At 46.4% G+C, this 17757-nt stretch overlaps 1 protein-coding gene across 4 annotated transcripts in view; it reads right to left on the reverse strand.

Annotated features, from left to right (window-relative positions):
* The window catches only part of CACNA2D3 (calcium voltage-gated channel auxiliary subunit alpha2delta 3), an 879489-nt gene that overhangs the window by 478296 nt on the left and 383436 nt on the right, over positions 1-17757 (reverse strand). For all 4 annotated transcript variants that reach the window (XM_051851530.2, XM_051851531.2, XM_051851529.2 and 1 more), the window contains exon 6: positions 5669-5800. In XM_051851530.2, coding sequence (XP_051707490.1) covers positions 5669-5800 — 132 coding nt within the window. The remainder of the gene's footprint in view (positions 1-5668; positions 5801-17757) is intronic.

The following is a 17757-nucleotide window of genomic DNA, read 5'->3' on the forward strand; positions in this document are numbered from 1 at the left end:
CTGATAGGGGGAGGATCAGTGTCTGTCTGCCTCTTTCTTTCTTTTTTTTTTTTTTCTCTCTCTCTCTGTCTCACTTCCTCCCCCCCCTCCTCCCCCCACTTCTTCAAATAAGTAAACTTTTAAAATCTGGCTATAAAATGTCTTCTGAGAAGATATGTATGCAATCCTCTAAAAAGAGCTCCTTAATTCCACCAAATGCCATTTCCATTAATAACTGCTGAAGAGATAGTGCACCACGAAAACTGAATATGTAACAACAGAGTTGCTATAAAAGTTATGAATTACGGTTTTCTATACTCGTTTGTATTGGGGTGGTCCTGTTAAGCTGGCCAAGGAAAAGAACCCTAATATCATTTATTTTTCTTTTTCTTTTTTTTTTTTTCTTTCTTTTTTTTTTTTTGACAGGCAGAGTGGACAGTGAGAGAGAGACAGAGAGAAAGGTCTTCCTTTTTCTGTTGGTTCAACCCCCCAATGGCCACTGCGGCCAGTGCACCACGCTGATCCGAAGCCAGGAGCCAGGTGCTTCTCCTGGTCTCTCATGGGGTGCAGGGCCCAAGCACTTGGGCCATCCTCCACTGCACTCCTGGGCCACAGCAGAGAGCTGGCCTGGAAGAGGAGCAACCTAGACAGAATCTGGCGCCCCGACCAGGACTAGAACCCAGTGTGCCAGTGCCACAGGTGGAGGATTAGCCTTTTCAGCCGTGGTGCCGGCCAGAACCCTAATATCAAGCCCATGTTACCCATCACTAAACCTGAGCCTCATGACAAGGACGAGAATGGAAGGAAATGGACACAAAGCTTGGCTGCACACAGATTCTAAACTTGATTCTAGAAACCAGCAGGTACAAATTCAATCTTGCAAAGAGCTCTTGACTTAGTTGCACGTCTCCCTCCTTATTGCTGTATCTACAAACCAGCCTTCACTTTTTATGGTACTCATTTACACAAGGATAAGAAAATTAATTCCATTTGCGATCAAGAAGACGTTTATGGGGCCCAGTGCTGGGCTGCTGCCTTAGATGCAGGCATCCCATATGATCACTGATTCATTTCCTGCCTGCTTCACTTTCAATCCAGCTCCCCAACAACGCACCTTGGAGAGCAGTGGAGGATGGCATAAGTGCTTGAGACCTCGCCATCTAAGTGGGACACTGGGATGAAACTCCTGGTTCCTGGCTTCAGCCTGGCACAGCCCTGGCTCTTGAGGCCATCTGGGGAGTGAATCAGCAGACAGAAGACCTCTCTGTCTCTGTCTTCGTTTTCCCCTCTCTAAGGAGTCTTCTATGGTAACAAGTTCCCCAAGACATGGCTCTAGAAGGATGAGAGTTTGATGCTGGTGAAAGGGTTAAAGCTTCTATTTTCATGCATGAACCTAATTGGTACCTTCTGTTTGATCAGGTACTGATCTGTCTATGATATACATGTATCATATGTGTACTCTCTATGTAGGTAAGGATGGGTAGATACAAGGAGGTGTCAACCTGGCCAAACTAGACTGTGCAAGTCAGCACTAGTGGCCTTACCTAGTAGCCAGGTAGATACTGGGTGCCACAAAGGGCTGTGAAATGATGAACTGGTTCAAGGCTCACAGGAAAAGAGCTGACTGTGCAGGTAGGGTCATCTGCCTCCAGAAAGGTGGTGACCTGGAGAACTCTACTAACAAGAATGAAACAGTCCTGAGGCAGTACAGAGTAATGGTCAACAGAAGGCAACTACCCAGTATCCAGGTCAGGGCGGGCAGTGGAGTCGAAAGGGCATTTGGGTAGAAAGGGTATGGCTCTATAGTGTTGCTTTTATGCCAGCTTCCCATTGGGTCACTGGGTCTCCACTGGACTAGAGGTGGAGACCAGCTCCCCAGCAAGGAAATAGTTCTATTGTACTGGAGCAGGGAGGGCTGCTGTACTCACATGATGTGAAAAAACAGAGCAGGTAAAATTTGATCCCCTGAGTGATTCACGAATTCAACAAATACATATTGAGCATTCACAATATACTCTTCTTGGTGTAGGTGACATAGCGGTGGACAAAACAAATATCTCCAGGCCAGATATCCACATACAGGAGACAGGACTGAGAGCCTGACAGCTCAGCATTGCAGGCTACAGGTCAGCACATTTCCTAAGGCAGGAACCACTCTACAAGTGCTCTACAGAGTGAGACCCCTGCTTGATACATGCACCAAAAGCTAAGGCCAGTGCCATGAAAACTGGAAGTCAAGCTACAAGCATCTTGTCCTACACCACTATACTATCCTACATAGCTACCAGCTGTATGTGGCTGCTCAATTTTAAATTTTAGGCCGGCGCCGTGGCTCACTAGGCTAATCCTCCGCCATGCGGCGCCAGCACACCGGGTTCTAGTCCCGGTTGGGGCACCGGATTCTGTCCCGGTTGCCCCTCTTCCAGGCCAGCTCTCTGCTGTGGCCAGGGAGTGCAGTGGAGGATGGACCAAGTACTTGGGCCCTGCACCTCATGGGAGACCAGGATAAGTACCTGGCTCCTGCCATCGGATCAGCGCGGTGCGCCGGCCGCAACGCGCCAGCCACAGCGCGCCGGCCGCGGCGGCCATTGGAGGGTGAACCAACGGCAAAAGGAAGACCTTTCTCTCTGTCTCTCTCCCTTACTGTCCACTCTGCCTGTCAAAAAAAAAAATTTAAATTTTAACTAATTAATCTTAAAATTCAAAGTTTCATTCCTTGGCCTCTGTGGGCACATTTCAAGTGCTCAGTGGCCACATGTGGCCAGCAGCCCACCATATTAGACAGACTAGATCTTGAACACTTCCACTGTCACAAAGAGTTTTCTTGGACAGCACAAGAGGACCTCCGGTGAACTTGTGGAGGCCTGTGCGTGAATCCACGCAGAAACTGACATCAGCACAGGCATGCTTCCAGGCTCATGCTTACTAAGATTTTCCTTCCAAGAATTCTTCTGGCCTCATCCTCAAAACCTGGGGGTTGGTGCTTTTTCTTGGTGACCCCTCAGCACCTTCTGTCTGTCGTATCTTAGCAGGACATGTGCTGTATCGTGATGACCTGGTCACCTGTCTCCCCACAGTGAGCGTAAACTCCCTAACACTGCTTCCTTTAGGATCCATTCATGGCACGGCCACAGTGCCCACGGTTTCTGACAGCCGACACAACCCATCGTCTAGGACCCTCTGGTTTCAGTGCTGGGTGTGTGATTCAGATCAGCCTCATCACTGGACTTTTGACCAAACTAGTGGGACAGGCACTTTGTCCTCCCTTCAAAGTCTCAGTGAGAAGTCCTGCAAACCCACAGCCATGTTCCCTGTCACAAAAAGTTCACTCACCAGGAAGTCAAGGTCAGAATAGAGGAAAGTGAAAATGAGAGGTAGGAGTAAAGATTCAAAATCCTCATGATAGCACGGAGTAAGAAATCCAGCAGTGTCCCCAAGCACCACACTTCCCAGATTTCACATCATGTCAGCTACTACACATGCTTCCTGCTGGAGTGAGCTAGAGCTGAGTTTCTGTCACCTGCAATCCAAATTGCTAATGAATCCTTGCTTCATAAGGGTAGTGGTCTCCCGTGTCTGGGTCACCATTTTTATCTTCATGATCTCACCATGTTCTTGGTACTAAGCCAGAATTCAGGATGCACTTATATAAGATTGCAGAGAGTCCCTCTACTTAAGGACAGGCACACTTACTAATTTATACTATTTTACCACTCTAGAAACACAAGGATGCTTCTAGAAATGAAGGCGATCCTAGCAAAAATAATCATTCTTCTAATCATTTGATCTCCAGGAGGCAAGCGATGGACTCTGTGTTTAGAACCAAGCAGAGTTGAGAGAACATGGGACACTTATCAGGGCCATGAAATGCCTTCGGAGGCCTGTGACTTGTTTCTAGTAACACAGTAAAGATACAGGCATTTTATAAACTCAAAATCCTGCCCCAAATGGCATGACAGAATCATCTGACATTCAGAATTATATTAGCCGATTGTTCTCTGAACCCCCACCCCCTTACATCCACCATTTCTGAGGATTCCCCTAATTTCTCCAATGTCCTTGTGACCACGGCTTAAGGGCTTCTTGCTGGTAGGTATGACAGGTGATTTCTGCTTTCTGCTAATCTGTCCCCCCCACATCCAAATCCTCATGATCCAGTGGCTTCTGGATAGCCTACAGCCCAGGAGCAGCTGGGTCAGGTTTGCTCTCTGTCGCGTCTATCAAGGCAGACTGCAATTTGGTGATGCTGAAACTTTAATCGTCCACTGCTTATGATAACATTATCTCTAATAGGATGTTTATTGTTTACAGTGCTGTGAGCCCCAGAAGGAAGCGTGTGTGCCTTGCTGAACACAGCTTTTGGGAAATGTGGAATAATCTGGCGGAGCAGACCTCCCGGTAGGCAAGTACCAGGGGACAGATGCTGCGCTTGGGGCAGACAGCTCCTCGAGGTGGAGGCTGGCAGTCCCCATGCCTCAGCGCGGGAAGACATCAGGTGCCTAGTCTTACTTAATGAAAACATAAAAGACTCCACTTAATTGCTCCAAGATTATGCAGGGTGTTTTTCCCTTCTTTTAGGTTGAGCTTGTTAATTTCTACAGCTGTGATGTTGGCACAATTGCAGCCCCGAGTCCTGTTTTCACAACTTGTAAGCAAAATTAAAACTTCCCTTTTTAATTAAAATTCAAACCAAATCAGAATTAAAATCCTATTGCAAAGCAGAAGCCTGGGAAGACCCCAGAAGCAACACCTGTTCCAAAGGCTTAAAGGACAAACTCTGACAAATGCACTCACTCCAGGATGCTGGCCTCGGTGGAGGCGTTCCTGTCAGTAGATGGACTTTGGCCATTTCAACCTCCTCCTCCAAGGGGATTCAGCTCTGGTTTGGGGACACCCACATTCAAATCTTCTATTTCTTACACCTTTTTAAAATTTTTATTATTTTTTGTCAAAGATTTATTTGAAAGGCAGAGTTTGAGAGAGAGAGAGAGAGAGAGAGAGAGATCTTCCATCCACTGATTCACTCCTCAAATGGTTGCAATAGCCAGAGCTGGGCTGGTCAGAAGCCAGGAGCCTGGAGCGTCTTCCAGGTCTCCCATGTAGGTGCAGGGGCAAAAGTACTTGTGCCATCTTCCACTGCTTTCCCAGGCATATTAGCAGGCGACTGGATCACAAGTAGAGCAGCTAAGACTAGAACGAGCACCCATATGGGTTGCTGGCACTTCAGGTCGCAGCTTTAGCTGCTATGCCACAACACCGGCCCCTCTTGCACATTTTAGAATGAATTTAATCTGCCTAAGTATGAGTTGTTCTTTTCCCAGATAATAATAGCATCAATAGTAGCAGTAAGAGATAGAAATCCAAACACTCGCCCAGAAGGACTGCACACGCACATTCTTTACTTTGGGCAGCAACTGTACCAGTGACTCTATCAGGAAAGATCCTGAAGCTACGGAATACCCAAGAGAGGTTCTGTGATCAATGCCATGTGTGTGTAAGTATGTGTACCATGTGCATGTGCACACGCCAACACCCTGCTATTTCTATCCCACGCCCTAACAACAGATTTTAACTTCACCTTTCATTTTTTTCTTCTATGGTAAGGGAGAGAAATATAACCCTGAACCCTAAAGGAAAATATTTCAGGATCATTCATCTAAGTCATAATTGTCAACACAGGAATACTCACCTGGATACTGCCTAAAAAAGCCTTTTGCGCTCCCAAAGTACTGCCATATGAGCGATGGGTCACGGTCAAAGTTATCTACAAAAACCTTGTTGAGGGATTCAGACCAATAAACCCCATTGACAATCGCAGGGTCTGAAAAGAAGAGAGAGAGGAGTGTTAGACATCAAAGTGAAACAGGATCTCCCAGGCACCCCCCCCCCCCCCCGCCATGGCATGGCAGATGGAAGAGGGGCCCGTCCTGCAGGAGACTGTGTAGAAAGTGACAGCTCAGGAAATGTTCGCCTTCTGGGAATTCCAGGTGCCGTGTCTCCCCTCCCGCCCGTGCCCTTCCAGTCATGCTGCAGTCTCCACAGCTGGCACCTTAGTTGAGAGGCACCTTCCCTTTCCTGGTAACTTTCAGCCTCACAAAATCTACAGTTTTTCTCCTATCTTGAGAAGTATGCTTTTTAAAAAATAACAGAATAATATAACTGATTATACAATGATACAAATAAATCTCTCCACTTTTGTTCCTTCATGAAGCCAGAGACCACCTCTTAATGATTTTTCACTGCACCTTTTTGACGAGCACACATCAGAAATCTCAGTAGATCCATGGACAGATGAAGGGATGGATGGAGGGGGCAGAGGAAAGAGGGATAAAACAAAGGTTGTTTGCCAGATACCAATCATTTGCTCTTCTGTCCTACAAACCCATTAGCATAATTCCTGTTCTCACCCTTAGTAGTCCAAAGATAATTCTCATCTCTAGTTCATAGATTAAAGCCCAAGGGCAGGGCAGTTAAGGTACCAAGTTAGGATACCCACAATGCAAATCAGAGTACCTGGGTTTGATACCCACTTCTGGTTTCTGATTTTAGCTCCCTTAGCATCAGACCATGGCGGGCAGTTAAGATGGGTCAAGAAATTAGATTCCTATCATTCACCTGGGAGATTTGGGTCGAGGTCCCAGCTCCTTGCTTACTTTTGGTCCAACCCCAGAATTTGAGGGCATTTGGGCAGTTACCCAGTGTATATGGGAGTGCTTTCTTAGTCTCTCTCCCTCCCTGCTTCCCTCCGTATCTCTCTACCTCTCAAGTAAAATTTCCTTTGTTTTACACCTTTGTCAAACCACTGATTAAGAATGTTATACTACTACAGTTTTAATGATCTGTGATTACTTTAAAATCTACTGCATATGGGTGAAATGATCATTTTTCTGTTTGATTATTCTATCGCCCTTGCCTATATTCCCACTGAACTAGGGTCCTTCTGCTTTTTACTTGCTAAACTTTTTATTGGGTGGAGCATTAACTCCCTAACTGTAATGTAAATTAAACATGTCTTATTATAAAAAGGGGGGGAAAAGGGAGAGGGAGGGCGGGAGGGAGGAAGAGACTATCATTATTGTCTTGGAATTGATCTAGGAACTACATTGAATCTGTAAAAACCAAAAATAAATAAGTTCTTAAAAATAAAATAAAAATGAGAACAAAAAAGGAAAAACAAGATTATTTTGCTGCAAAAATTTTTGAAATCCATGCATAGGGCTCATAACACACATCTCTATGAACAATTTGAAGGCTTTTCCTAGCCATGGATTTCAAAAAAATTTTGGCACCGAAATTAACTTATCTTTTAATTGCAGTCCCAAGACCTTTCTGAAGCCCCCTCGTATTTCTCCCACACTGGCGCAAAGAGAGGGATCGCAGGGACGCTCCGAGGCAGGGCACTTTTTGATTTATTTAAATCTCTTGTTCCAAAATGATGGCATGTTCCGCAACATTCTGCTCCCCGAGGAGAGCTCGCTATCCTGTCCTAGAAGGAGGAGGGCGAGGCACACCACCAGGAGAGAATCTGTTTCCGGAAGAGGAGGAGGCGAAGTGCTCACCGCCCCCAGTGCTGGAGCGCAGCACGGCGTGCGCCTCACCTCCAGCCTCGCACAGCAGCCCTCCAGGGAAGGTCCCGTGGTTGTCCTCCCTCCCCTGGGAGTGGAACTGCAGTCCCAGCAGGTTAGGGGTGTTCCTAAGAGTACTCATCTGTCAAGAGCCGGAGTTTCTGTAGTTGCCTTATTCGTAAAATGGGTACAGCGATACTTATCAGAGGAGGCTGCTGGGAAGGTGAAACGCACTGGGAGAGAACAGCTAAGAGCAAAGGGCATTCACAGAGCCATCAGGGGACGCACTCCCTCGGCCCAGCATCCAGCACGCTCTGATGAGCTCCCCACGGGAATCTGAATCCCAGCAATCCCACAGTGCCGCCCTCATTCCTCACTTCCACACAGGCAGGAGGGATGAGAACAGAGGGGTCACTCCAGGCCGCAAGCTGCACAGGAAACCCATGAGCTAGAAATGCTCACAGAAACCAGGTTCACTGACAACGCACTCACTTGTGGCCCCCAGAGCACACGGCTCATCCTCCACAACCACCGGCCCCTCCACAGCTGGGTTGCTCCCATGGTGTGACCTGGGTCACGCTGAGGCAGGGCCACAAAATGGCGCCTGACCAAAATGGCAGACAGCCGCCTGGTCTCCTGTCCTAACTCCAGCCTGCTTTACTCTTTGAGATATCTCAGGCAATCAGGATTCTAACTTCTATCTCGAGAGTAAACACACTAACTCTTGTAAACTACGATAAACCACATCATAGCCTGGGAAAACGAAGATGACCAACTCAACCTTTTACCACAGTGTAATTCTGAGAAAGATTTTATCGTCACAGCCCGGGAAAATGAAGCCCTTTCTTGTTCCTGTCCAAGCTTGCTAGTAATTATTGTGACTCACTCTGAGCTGCAAAAAGCCACTTAAATTATCCCACAAAGATGCAAATACAATAATGACACCAAAAAACCCATGGCTTCTGCCCCCACCAATGACCTCAATTATGTCGTATAAAAACCTTCCACAATTAGAAGCAAAACTTCCATTTCACTCACTCACTGCCTCAACCCATTGAGATATCAAATGGTTTTCAGCTAGCTAATCCTTTTTTCTTGAATGTGGCAATGTGGCGCTGGTCCAATTAGACAGTTCTAGTTTCTAAATGGGTCAAAAAGGCTGCTCATCCCTGCATGAAGTCCTATAAACCTAGGGGTGACTTCTGTGGAACCGTGAGAATCCTCAGACATCTGAGGATGGCTCCACCTGCTTCATTTGGACACCAAACCTTCTCTGAAATTATGCCTCTTTAAGAAAGGGCAGCCACAATTTTCTGAGGGCATGGTGAACAAGAAAAGTAGAATCACTAGTGTGTGTGTGTGTGTGTGTGTGTGTGATCTAGTTAAAAATGGGGGCTGTGTTACACCCCCCTACCTGATCCAATATTTGAAACAACACTTCCTGCTGATTTCAGCAAGCAGTTTTCCTGGAAGGGAAAACCTACAGTGACTGTCCATGGTTACAGTCATTCATGAGACTGAAGAATCACATGGAGCATTCATCGAACTATGTAGGCAAAAAGCAACAACAAAAATACTGAACATGAAACCAGCTTTCCCAACATCAGTGACAGAGGGTGAAAGTGAAGCAGCCCAAGGGTCAGTCCATGCTGCCCACCCTGTACTTCAGCCAGGCCCCATGCCCTCCCCCTGGCCCCTGAGGAGGGGCAGGGTTGCACTGGGGTGTGCACCAGCTCTCCGACCTGATGCTAACTCTGTGGTGGCTGAGGAAATCAGCTCTTTTTCTGGTTATTTATGAAAAGACAGCATCTTCCCAAGTAGCAGGCTTACCATTTGCTTCATTTTTTTATTTCCATATATGTTTAAAAACCCCCATTGCTTCATGTAGGATTTTCTAAGAGACGGATTCATCTGAGCTGTTGGCGTCTACCTACATCTCCGATCTCCTGAGGGACTTACGCTCCTATCTCAGCTTCCTGCACCTGCTGTAACAAAGCACCACCAACGGGGCAGCTTCCATACACAGAAACTTATTCTTTCTTAGTTTGTGAAGCCTGGACATCCAAAATCAGTTCCCTCTGGAGGTTCTGAAGGACCTCCACGCCTCTGGTGCTCTTGGGAAACCCTTGGTAGTCCTTGGCTTGTAGATTCATTATCTCAGTCTGCCTTATCTCCGCTCTGCATCTTCATGTCAAATCACCTTCTCCTTTCTCTCAAAAGAACACCAGGGGGCTGACGCCATGGCGCAGCAGGTAAAGTCGCCGCCTGCAGTGCCAACATTCCATATGGATGCTGGTTCAAGTCCCGGCTGCTCTACTTCTATGGCCTCAGAAAGCAGTGAAAGATGACCCAAGTCCTTGGGCCCCTGCACCCACATGAGAGACCAGAAGAAGCTCCTGGCTCCTGGCTTTGGATTGGTGAAGCTCTGGCTGTTGCGGCCATCTGGGGAGTGAACCAGCAGATGGAAGACCCTCCCCCCCAACTCTACCTTTCAAATAAATAAATAAATCTTAAAAAAAAAAAAAGAACACCAGTCATTAGGGTCCACTCAAAATTCAGAATGACCTCATCTCAAGATCCTTCGGTTAATTACATCTGCAAAATCTGTTTTCCAAATAAGGCACACTCCCAGGTCAGAACTTGGACATATTTTGAGAGAACCACTATTTGAATCAGGACATGTACTTCCTCAATGATCCACTACAATATACCCGTATTTCATGATCTATACATATCTTCTTAAAATATGAGCTTAGTAAGAACAAGACTTTTACCTAGTGAAGGATGCTTAAAGGCCTTCAAACATTTTTCCTTTACGGGAACAATTATGAGTTTCATGTCTGCATTATATTTTTATGACTCCTGTCAATGGGCCCTACCTATAATGTACCAAAGTGGATTAAAACAATTTACCTTAATATCTGGTACATGTGTCAATGCCTAGCATTCTCTGTTCAATAAAACAAACCCCAGGAAAATATGGGCATTTCTTGCAACATTCCTGTCCAATACACATTAACTTGTTATTCATGTTAGTTACACTGAAGTTCAGGAATAGCAGTTCTCCCTCCTGTACATCCTAAGACATTCAATTCTTCCCATGGTGGGCACTCAATCTAGCCAACAAAATGCTGGTAAAGACAACTGCATCCCATATCAGAGTACTTAGGTTCGATTCCTTGTTCTGGCTCCTGACTCAAGCTTCCAACCAATACAGACTCGGGGAGGCAGCAGTGATGGCTCAAGTAATTGGGTTCCTGCCACTCACATGGAAAATCTAAATGGAATTCCCAATTCCTGGCTTCAACCCCAGCTGCCATGGGCTTTTACGGAATGACCCAGTGGATGGGAGCTTGTTCTCTGTTTCTGAAATAAGTAAATAACTTTTTTGCAAACTACCTCTGATGCTAGTCAAGAATTTATCAAATGTTTAGCTTTTAATAGAGCAGACTGCTAGCAGATGTTTGGAGAATAAGAGTCCCACACCACCTTTATGATAAATCTGCAATTCATATCTCAAGAGTGTCTTATACATCCCTCATCTGTCCTTGCAGTGTATCAAATAACCCAACAACAAATCACTTCTGTGGTTCCCTCCTTTTATTTCTAGCCATTGACTGCTCTCCTGAGTTCACGCCCTGTTACATGGGTTCTCCTTGTGTTATATGTGGTCAATGTTTTCTCTGCTCACTTGCCTGACACATTCTCTCTCACTCTTCCATTTTCATTCCGCATCTTTGAAAAACGCAGGCCCTCATCGCATCATTCTAACCACCAGGCTCTTTCTCCTGAGTCCTACCAGAGACAATCATCTCTCGTGGGCCCAAGTGAATGAACAGGATGCCAAACACTTAGCATAGCAATCAGCACATGCAAAATGCTTCATAAATATTGGCTGTGGCTCCATTCATTGAAAGGAAATCAATAATAAATACATACGGCCCTCTGTTGTCTGCATCTGGTGTCGCTAGCAACACCTTCACAGCGCAGCCGAACAGCCTGGAATTCAGGCTTAGAGTCAGGATCCAAATCTGAAATCTCAGTGACATTTGGCAGTTGATGGCCTTTAGCTGGTGACTTTAGTTCCCTAAGACCCAGCGTTTCCTTCTTCAGAAGACACATGGCTGCTGGGACAAGGCTGAGAGTCCCCTGAGCTGTGAGGTGGCTCCAGCCCTTACCAGGGGATGTCATTGGCCCCAGGACTACATGAGGGCAGTTCGGCTGTCCTTAGCTGGTCCAGGTGGAACCTTACTGAGGTCTCTTCCTCCCTTCCCTCAGTGATCAGGGCAAGGTACGGTGCTATCTCACTCATTAGTTCCTTCAGTGAACATTGATGTGCATCTACTCTTTGACACAGTCCACGGGGAACCAGACCAGAAAGTTAACACTGCAGTTTGAGCAGGAGAGAAAAACTGGACAAACACAGGAGGATTTCTCATAGAGACAGGGGTGATGAAGAAAGTAAAACAGAACAGAACGCAGAGTTCCTGTGTGTGGGAAGAGGAGAGACACTTCCCAGAGGTGAGACTTTAAACATCCAGGCCAGAGAGAGCCTTGAAGGTAAAGAGGTAGCCAAGTTCAAAAAGTGGGGAGGAAACCGATGTTCTGGGGAACAGCAAGGAAGCGAGTGTGGCGCGGGCCCAGTGTGGCACACAGGGCTGGAGCAGTGGGCAGCCACAGTCAGGATTTCAGCAGATCAGTGAAGGTTCCTGCCAAGGACACATCATCTGAGCTCCATTCCTGCCAGCTCCCATCATGCTTTACTCATGGTTCCATCAGATTTCTTTCCTGAAATCTGCGGCAAGCCCAGCCTACTTCCTCTTCCTGGGATGAGCAATCAGCATCTGCGTGGAAGCCTTAGTGCCGGAGTCTCCTCGCCAGACCTCAGCGTCATATGATACACACTTGATTTTTTTTTCCACTGTCATTTATTCTTCAGTAAATTAGCATAACTGTGATCATTTAAATATAACATTTCCTACCACAAAATATGGGTCCACACTAGGGACTCGGAATGAACATGAACAATTAGAAGCTAATATAGAATTACAGACAAACTATCGTTACCCAGAAACTATTGTTGTAACGGAGAGGACTATGCTCTGACTCAGTGGGCTGGAAGGGTTGCCCCTTGGAAGGAAGGGATTTCCTGCCTGGAGCAGGGCTGGAGGCAGGATCCCAGCTTTCCTGAAGATGTGTGATGCTGTGCACACAATTACCCCAGGCATAGTCTAATCATGCCGGGAGCAGGGGACTGAGCCCATGCAGGAATATTCTTCAGTGCCACATGCTGGACCGGATTCAAATGAATGGTTGAATACGTTTCATGTCTCTCATTTCAGCAAGCAAATGATATTTCTTCCATTCATTCTAAATAGCTCATAGATTAAATAATGAATAGCTTTGATGCTAATTATCAAGCACTTATATCTATTGGAAAATACTACTTAATGTGTGCTGAATTATAAAAAAAATAGGTTTATTTGCCAAACATTCACCCTTCCTCTAAGCCTAGTAATACGCCAGTTATTAAATGAAGGTTGCTTTTCACAAAGCTGGAACTAACTCCTGGCAGGCAGCCCTGGGATCAGAGGGACAGGGAGGTTTCTTGATCCAATGCTGATCCACTCTGGGTGGAGTTGGGAAGCAACTGGTTTGGCAAACCTCAGAGAATGCTCCAGACTTCCTCAGTCCAAAGCCTCGGTGTGTTAGACTTCAGGGTTAATTCCCCATTGACATTTCACATCAATGATTAGACACTTCTTCCCCCTCGAATGTATCAACTTTAAATAATCCTCTCCCCTTAATAGTTCTTAAATTTTGTGCGGAAACTTGTATCTCTTCTTTCTTGTTTTCCTAGAATGAGTCACTCAGAAGCATCTGTCAGAAGTATTAAGAAGAAAATTACATGATAGAAATCAAATAACGACAATGATCAGGATGATAGCAACAGAGATTGCCATTTATGGACCATTTACAATGCCACACGTAGTGCATGGCTCTTTCCAGTTACGAACTACCCCTCCCAGCCCTGTTTCACAGATGAGGAGATGATCCTCAAAGCTGTAAAGTCCACTGCCCAAGGCAGAGGTCAGCCAAGTTAATTCCTTGCACAAACCGCCAGATGGTGGAGGACTTGAGCAGAGGCCGTCAACACTATTTTTTGTCTACCAGACAGTGAACAGGACGTAGGGGAACAGAGTGGCACAGGAGACACGGTGGGAGGCAGACCAGGTAGCACATGGCTCAGAGCACACTGTGTATCCCCGGCCGTCAACAACCGAATGAAGTGGGTGATCTCCAGAGGAGACTACAAGGTGGCTGTCATGTGACAACTTTGCACTTGGTACTCGGGACAAGTGTGTGAGCTGCAGAGGGCAGGATGGATGAGAAGACAGTGCCAGGAACTAAGGCAAAGTGCCTCTCTGAGTCCAGGAGACTGCTCCATCACCGTGAGCGTTCAGATTTGGGGTCTGCGTGCAGAAATGGCATCCTCAAGGCACAAAAGCTTGGTTAACATGCTCTCGAATGAAGACAACAAAGCTCAAGGGACTTCTGGTTCTAAAATGGCATTTGATAAATTGCAGTTCTGCCGGCATTCACAAATTTAAAACACCTCATTTGATATGTGGCATTTCCCCCTTAACTAAGTTGCTGTTGTAGTCACTAGCAAAAAGCTGAGGAGCCAGAGGCCACCTCCTGCCTGAGGTTTTGTTTCAAGCGTGGACAGCTTTGGAAATGGGAGTACAGGGTCACCCTTTTCCCACCGTCAAGTACAAGAACAGCTCCAGCTGTGCAGGACACACAGAGGCTCCCTGAAATTCAAGAGTCGGGCTTGCAAATCTGTACTGCAGCCCACAGCCTAAATGCCTACCCTGTCTCAGAAGCATCAGTAGTTCCTACTCACCCATCACAGCTCAGACAAACCCCTGTGTCTGAGACTAGAAGCCATGCCACGCTCAACTTGAACCCAAGTCCACACCCCTTCCCAATGTGCACCCACATCTGCACCCTGGCCTATCTGATCCAGGCTCTGCTTTGTTTGCTTTGCACTTGTTTTATTTCTTGTAGCTCCTCCTACTATTCAACAGCTCATTTAAAGGATATAAATGATGTTACATTTTCCAGCACCCCTCAAAGCATTTAGTAACTGTACTGGAGGTAATAGGAACTAATCTGTTCACTTGGAAAATATTTACTGAATGCCTACTGTGTGCCCAGCACATGCTAGGATTTATGTACACTCTAGGAGGGGATAACTAGAGTCTGCAGAATGAACAGGCATTTTGTAGGTGTGGGGGAAGGGTAGAGAGTGGTCCTAGCAGAGTCATAGTCAGTTTAAATGCCTGGAATGCAGGGAATAAAAAGGAGACGAGGGCGGGAAGTAGGGTGAGGGGCACCAAGCAGGGCCTTGCACAACCTCCTCAGCAGTCCGCTCTCATCTCAAGAGAAGCAGAGGCCCCTGCAGGGGGCTCAGTGAGAGTACGTACTCACCTTGGGCTTTAGGAGAGTAACCGGTAAGGAGCAGGAGGGCAGGGGCAGAGGGGGCTGGCTAGAGGCTACTGCAGTCATTCAGGAAGACAGGATGGGGCAGAGTGAGAGATGCTAGAGGCGTCCACAGAGTTTGTGCTTGCTAAATACATGCTGGTCCAGCTTTTGACTCGAATGCAGAGCTCCTGCACCTGGGCCTGCAGGTCTCTTCTGTCTTGTGCCAGCATCCAGATGGAAAATGGGGTGTGACTCAGAACACGTAGCCCTTGACCTCTGTCTCAACCCCTGTCATCAAAGCAAAGCCTAATTGTCCCCCAACAGGCACTGGCAACATCATTATGATATCGGAAGGGCTGACCTATCTCCGCGGGGGAGCAGGCGCCCACAAAGAAACGACTCAGGAGAGAAGTGATGCTGGGACAGATCACAGGCAGTAAAGCAGCCCAGCCAGCAAGGGGACCTGGGGCCGAGTAAGAACCATTTCTGAGGTTCACTCATTTTCACCTTCCCAAAGACGGAAGGAAATTTAAACATCCCTGCCTTCCATTCTCCAGACAGGCCTGGCTCCCAGTAAAATATGATTTTGTGAGCCTGCCATCCGGGCTGATGTTATCAGCTTTTTATTGATATTTAATATAAACACAGCCCCGAGGCTAGCAGGTACCCTGACAGGGGCTGAAATATAATTGCCAGGGAACTGTATAAATGCATGTAGCAATTAAGGCGCTGTCAGGGATAGTGTTGGGGAGAAGACAGAGAGCTACGCGCTGGAGAAGCAAGAGCTGGCCCGGGGACTGGGAAGGCACAGGGATCAGAGGAGCTGCAGAGGGAAGCAGCCATCTCTGAGCCGCTAGCCCAGACCTCACACGCAGGCAGAGAAGCGAATCACCGACATTACTAAAGGAGATGGGGCCAAGTTGAAGTTTACTCTTTTGTTTTCAACACCAGAGGCCACTGAACTGGCTTTCCCGCCTCCAAGAGGGAGTTTATTTTGGAGAGATAAGGTAGAGCTTTAAATCCAGCCTCAACTGTGGCCCTGGGTAGGGCACACAGGGACAAGGGAAAGGAATTCACTTTGTTTAATAGCTTCATTGAGGTATAATTGGAATTTATATTATGCACTGCTCATAACATCTGTCACAGGGGCACCAACCTAAAAATCTGTCTTGTGTGTGAGAGAGACTGCAGAGGTGGGGTGAAAGGCAGCTGGGGAGGAGGAAGGGATGAGGGGCCAGCTGGAGGGCAAGGTCCAACACAAGGGACATTTGAGGTGCACCTCGAGAGGACTACAGACTGCCGGCGTGCTGTGTTTAGCGTGAAGTCCTGCCCATAACTATGCCGTCACTGATTTCACTGCAGTAGTGACAATAGGCAAGAATGGGGATGGTCTCATTGAGGGTAGTGCAGATGCAACATCCTCGCTGGATCAGGAACTGCTGTCCCACTATCGCACAAGGAAAATGGACCTTCTTAACAACATGTAAATACTTGTATATCTTCTATGTCTACCAGCTCTGAAACTAACTGCTGAAGCCATTGAGTGCCCGTAACATGGAAACTGTCAATGTGTTCACCTAACAAAGAAAATTTTTAGCTCTATCCCTATAGGGCATTATAAGGAGGAATCAGAAGCAATCCTGAGAGTTTGGAAAGATGTCCTCTGCTGTGAATATCAGGGAAAGCCCACCCCTCACAGACTCCAGGAAGCAAAACAGTTGGGAGTGGAGGTGGTTTTGATGTGCACAGAGCCAGGGTAGCAGTTCACAGGGCTAGAACACTTGAAACATTTGCTCTTGGTGCCCGACTTCATGAAGATCTACAGGTTGTAAACCCCCTAAACTGTACCACTGGAAGTTTAAACTCCTTCCAAATAACATGATACACACTAGGAATGATGCCAATCCCCCACTAATGTTGGCCAAGGACTATTAACAAGGAGACTCCAGTTGTCTTTCCACTAGATCTCGTTCACCCTGCAAATTCTATCAACTATTTCTTTGGCTTATTGAACAACAGCAGTTGAGCCAAATTAAATGAAATGGGATGATTCAGTTTAGGGATGTTTTGTAGTTCATGTACACTAACTCCTCACACCTGAGTGTCAAGAACATAAGCTTAAAGGTCCCCTCCTCTTGTCACATAAATGGCTCATGAATTAAAACACCAGATATAGGCTTAATTACATTATATACAAGCAGGATGACTACATAATTTATCTTCCAAACTGGATTACTTTTGAGAGTGAAAGGGGCTCTTTTTTGTTAACTTCTCACTGAAACAACTAAACTGGTCTTATCTTAGGCAAACCAAGATGAATGATACTATAACCCATGCCATTTGACAGAGAATGGAAGTCACTGACATGTGTGTGGTTTGTGTGTGTGTGTGTGTGTGTTGATACATGATGTCATCAAAATGCACAGTTGATTGGTTAACTAAAAAGGATTCAAGCAAGGAATCATACTAAAAATAATATATTAGACACTGTTCTCTTAGCACTTGGCTAACTTTCACTTGCAGGGCCAGGGCCTTTTGTGTACTGGGGGTGGTTTATTACCTGTGTTCATTGAGAACACTCTGTACCCCACCCAAAGTGCTTTGTTGATGAGAGAAGAAATGGAGAGCAATAATTAACGCACAGAGTTGCTTAAGGAGAAGCTACTTATCAAAGTTTCTATCATGCTAATGGCAATACATTGTCTATTTCTTCAAGCTGAGAATA

The sequence above is a fragment of the Oryctolagus cuniculus genome, chromosome 10, assembly GCF_964237555.1.
Source record: "Oryctolagus cuniculus chromosome 10, mOryCun1.1, whole genome shotgun sequence".
Classification (NCBI taxonomy): domain Eukaryota; kingdom Metazoa; phylum Chordata; class Mammalia; order Lagomorpha; family Leporidae; genus Oryctolagus; species Oryctolagus cuniculus.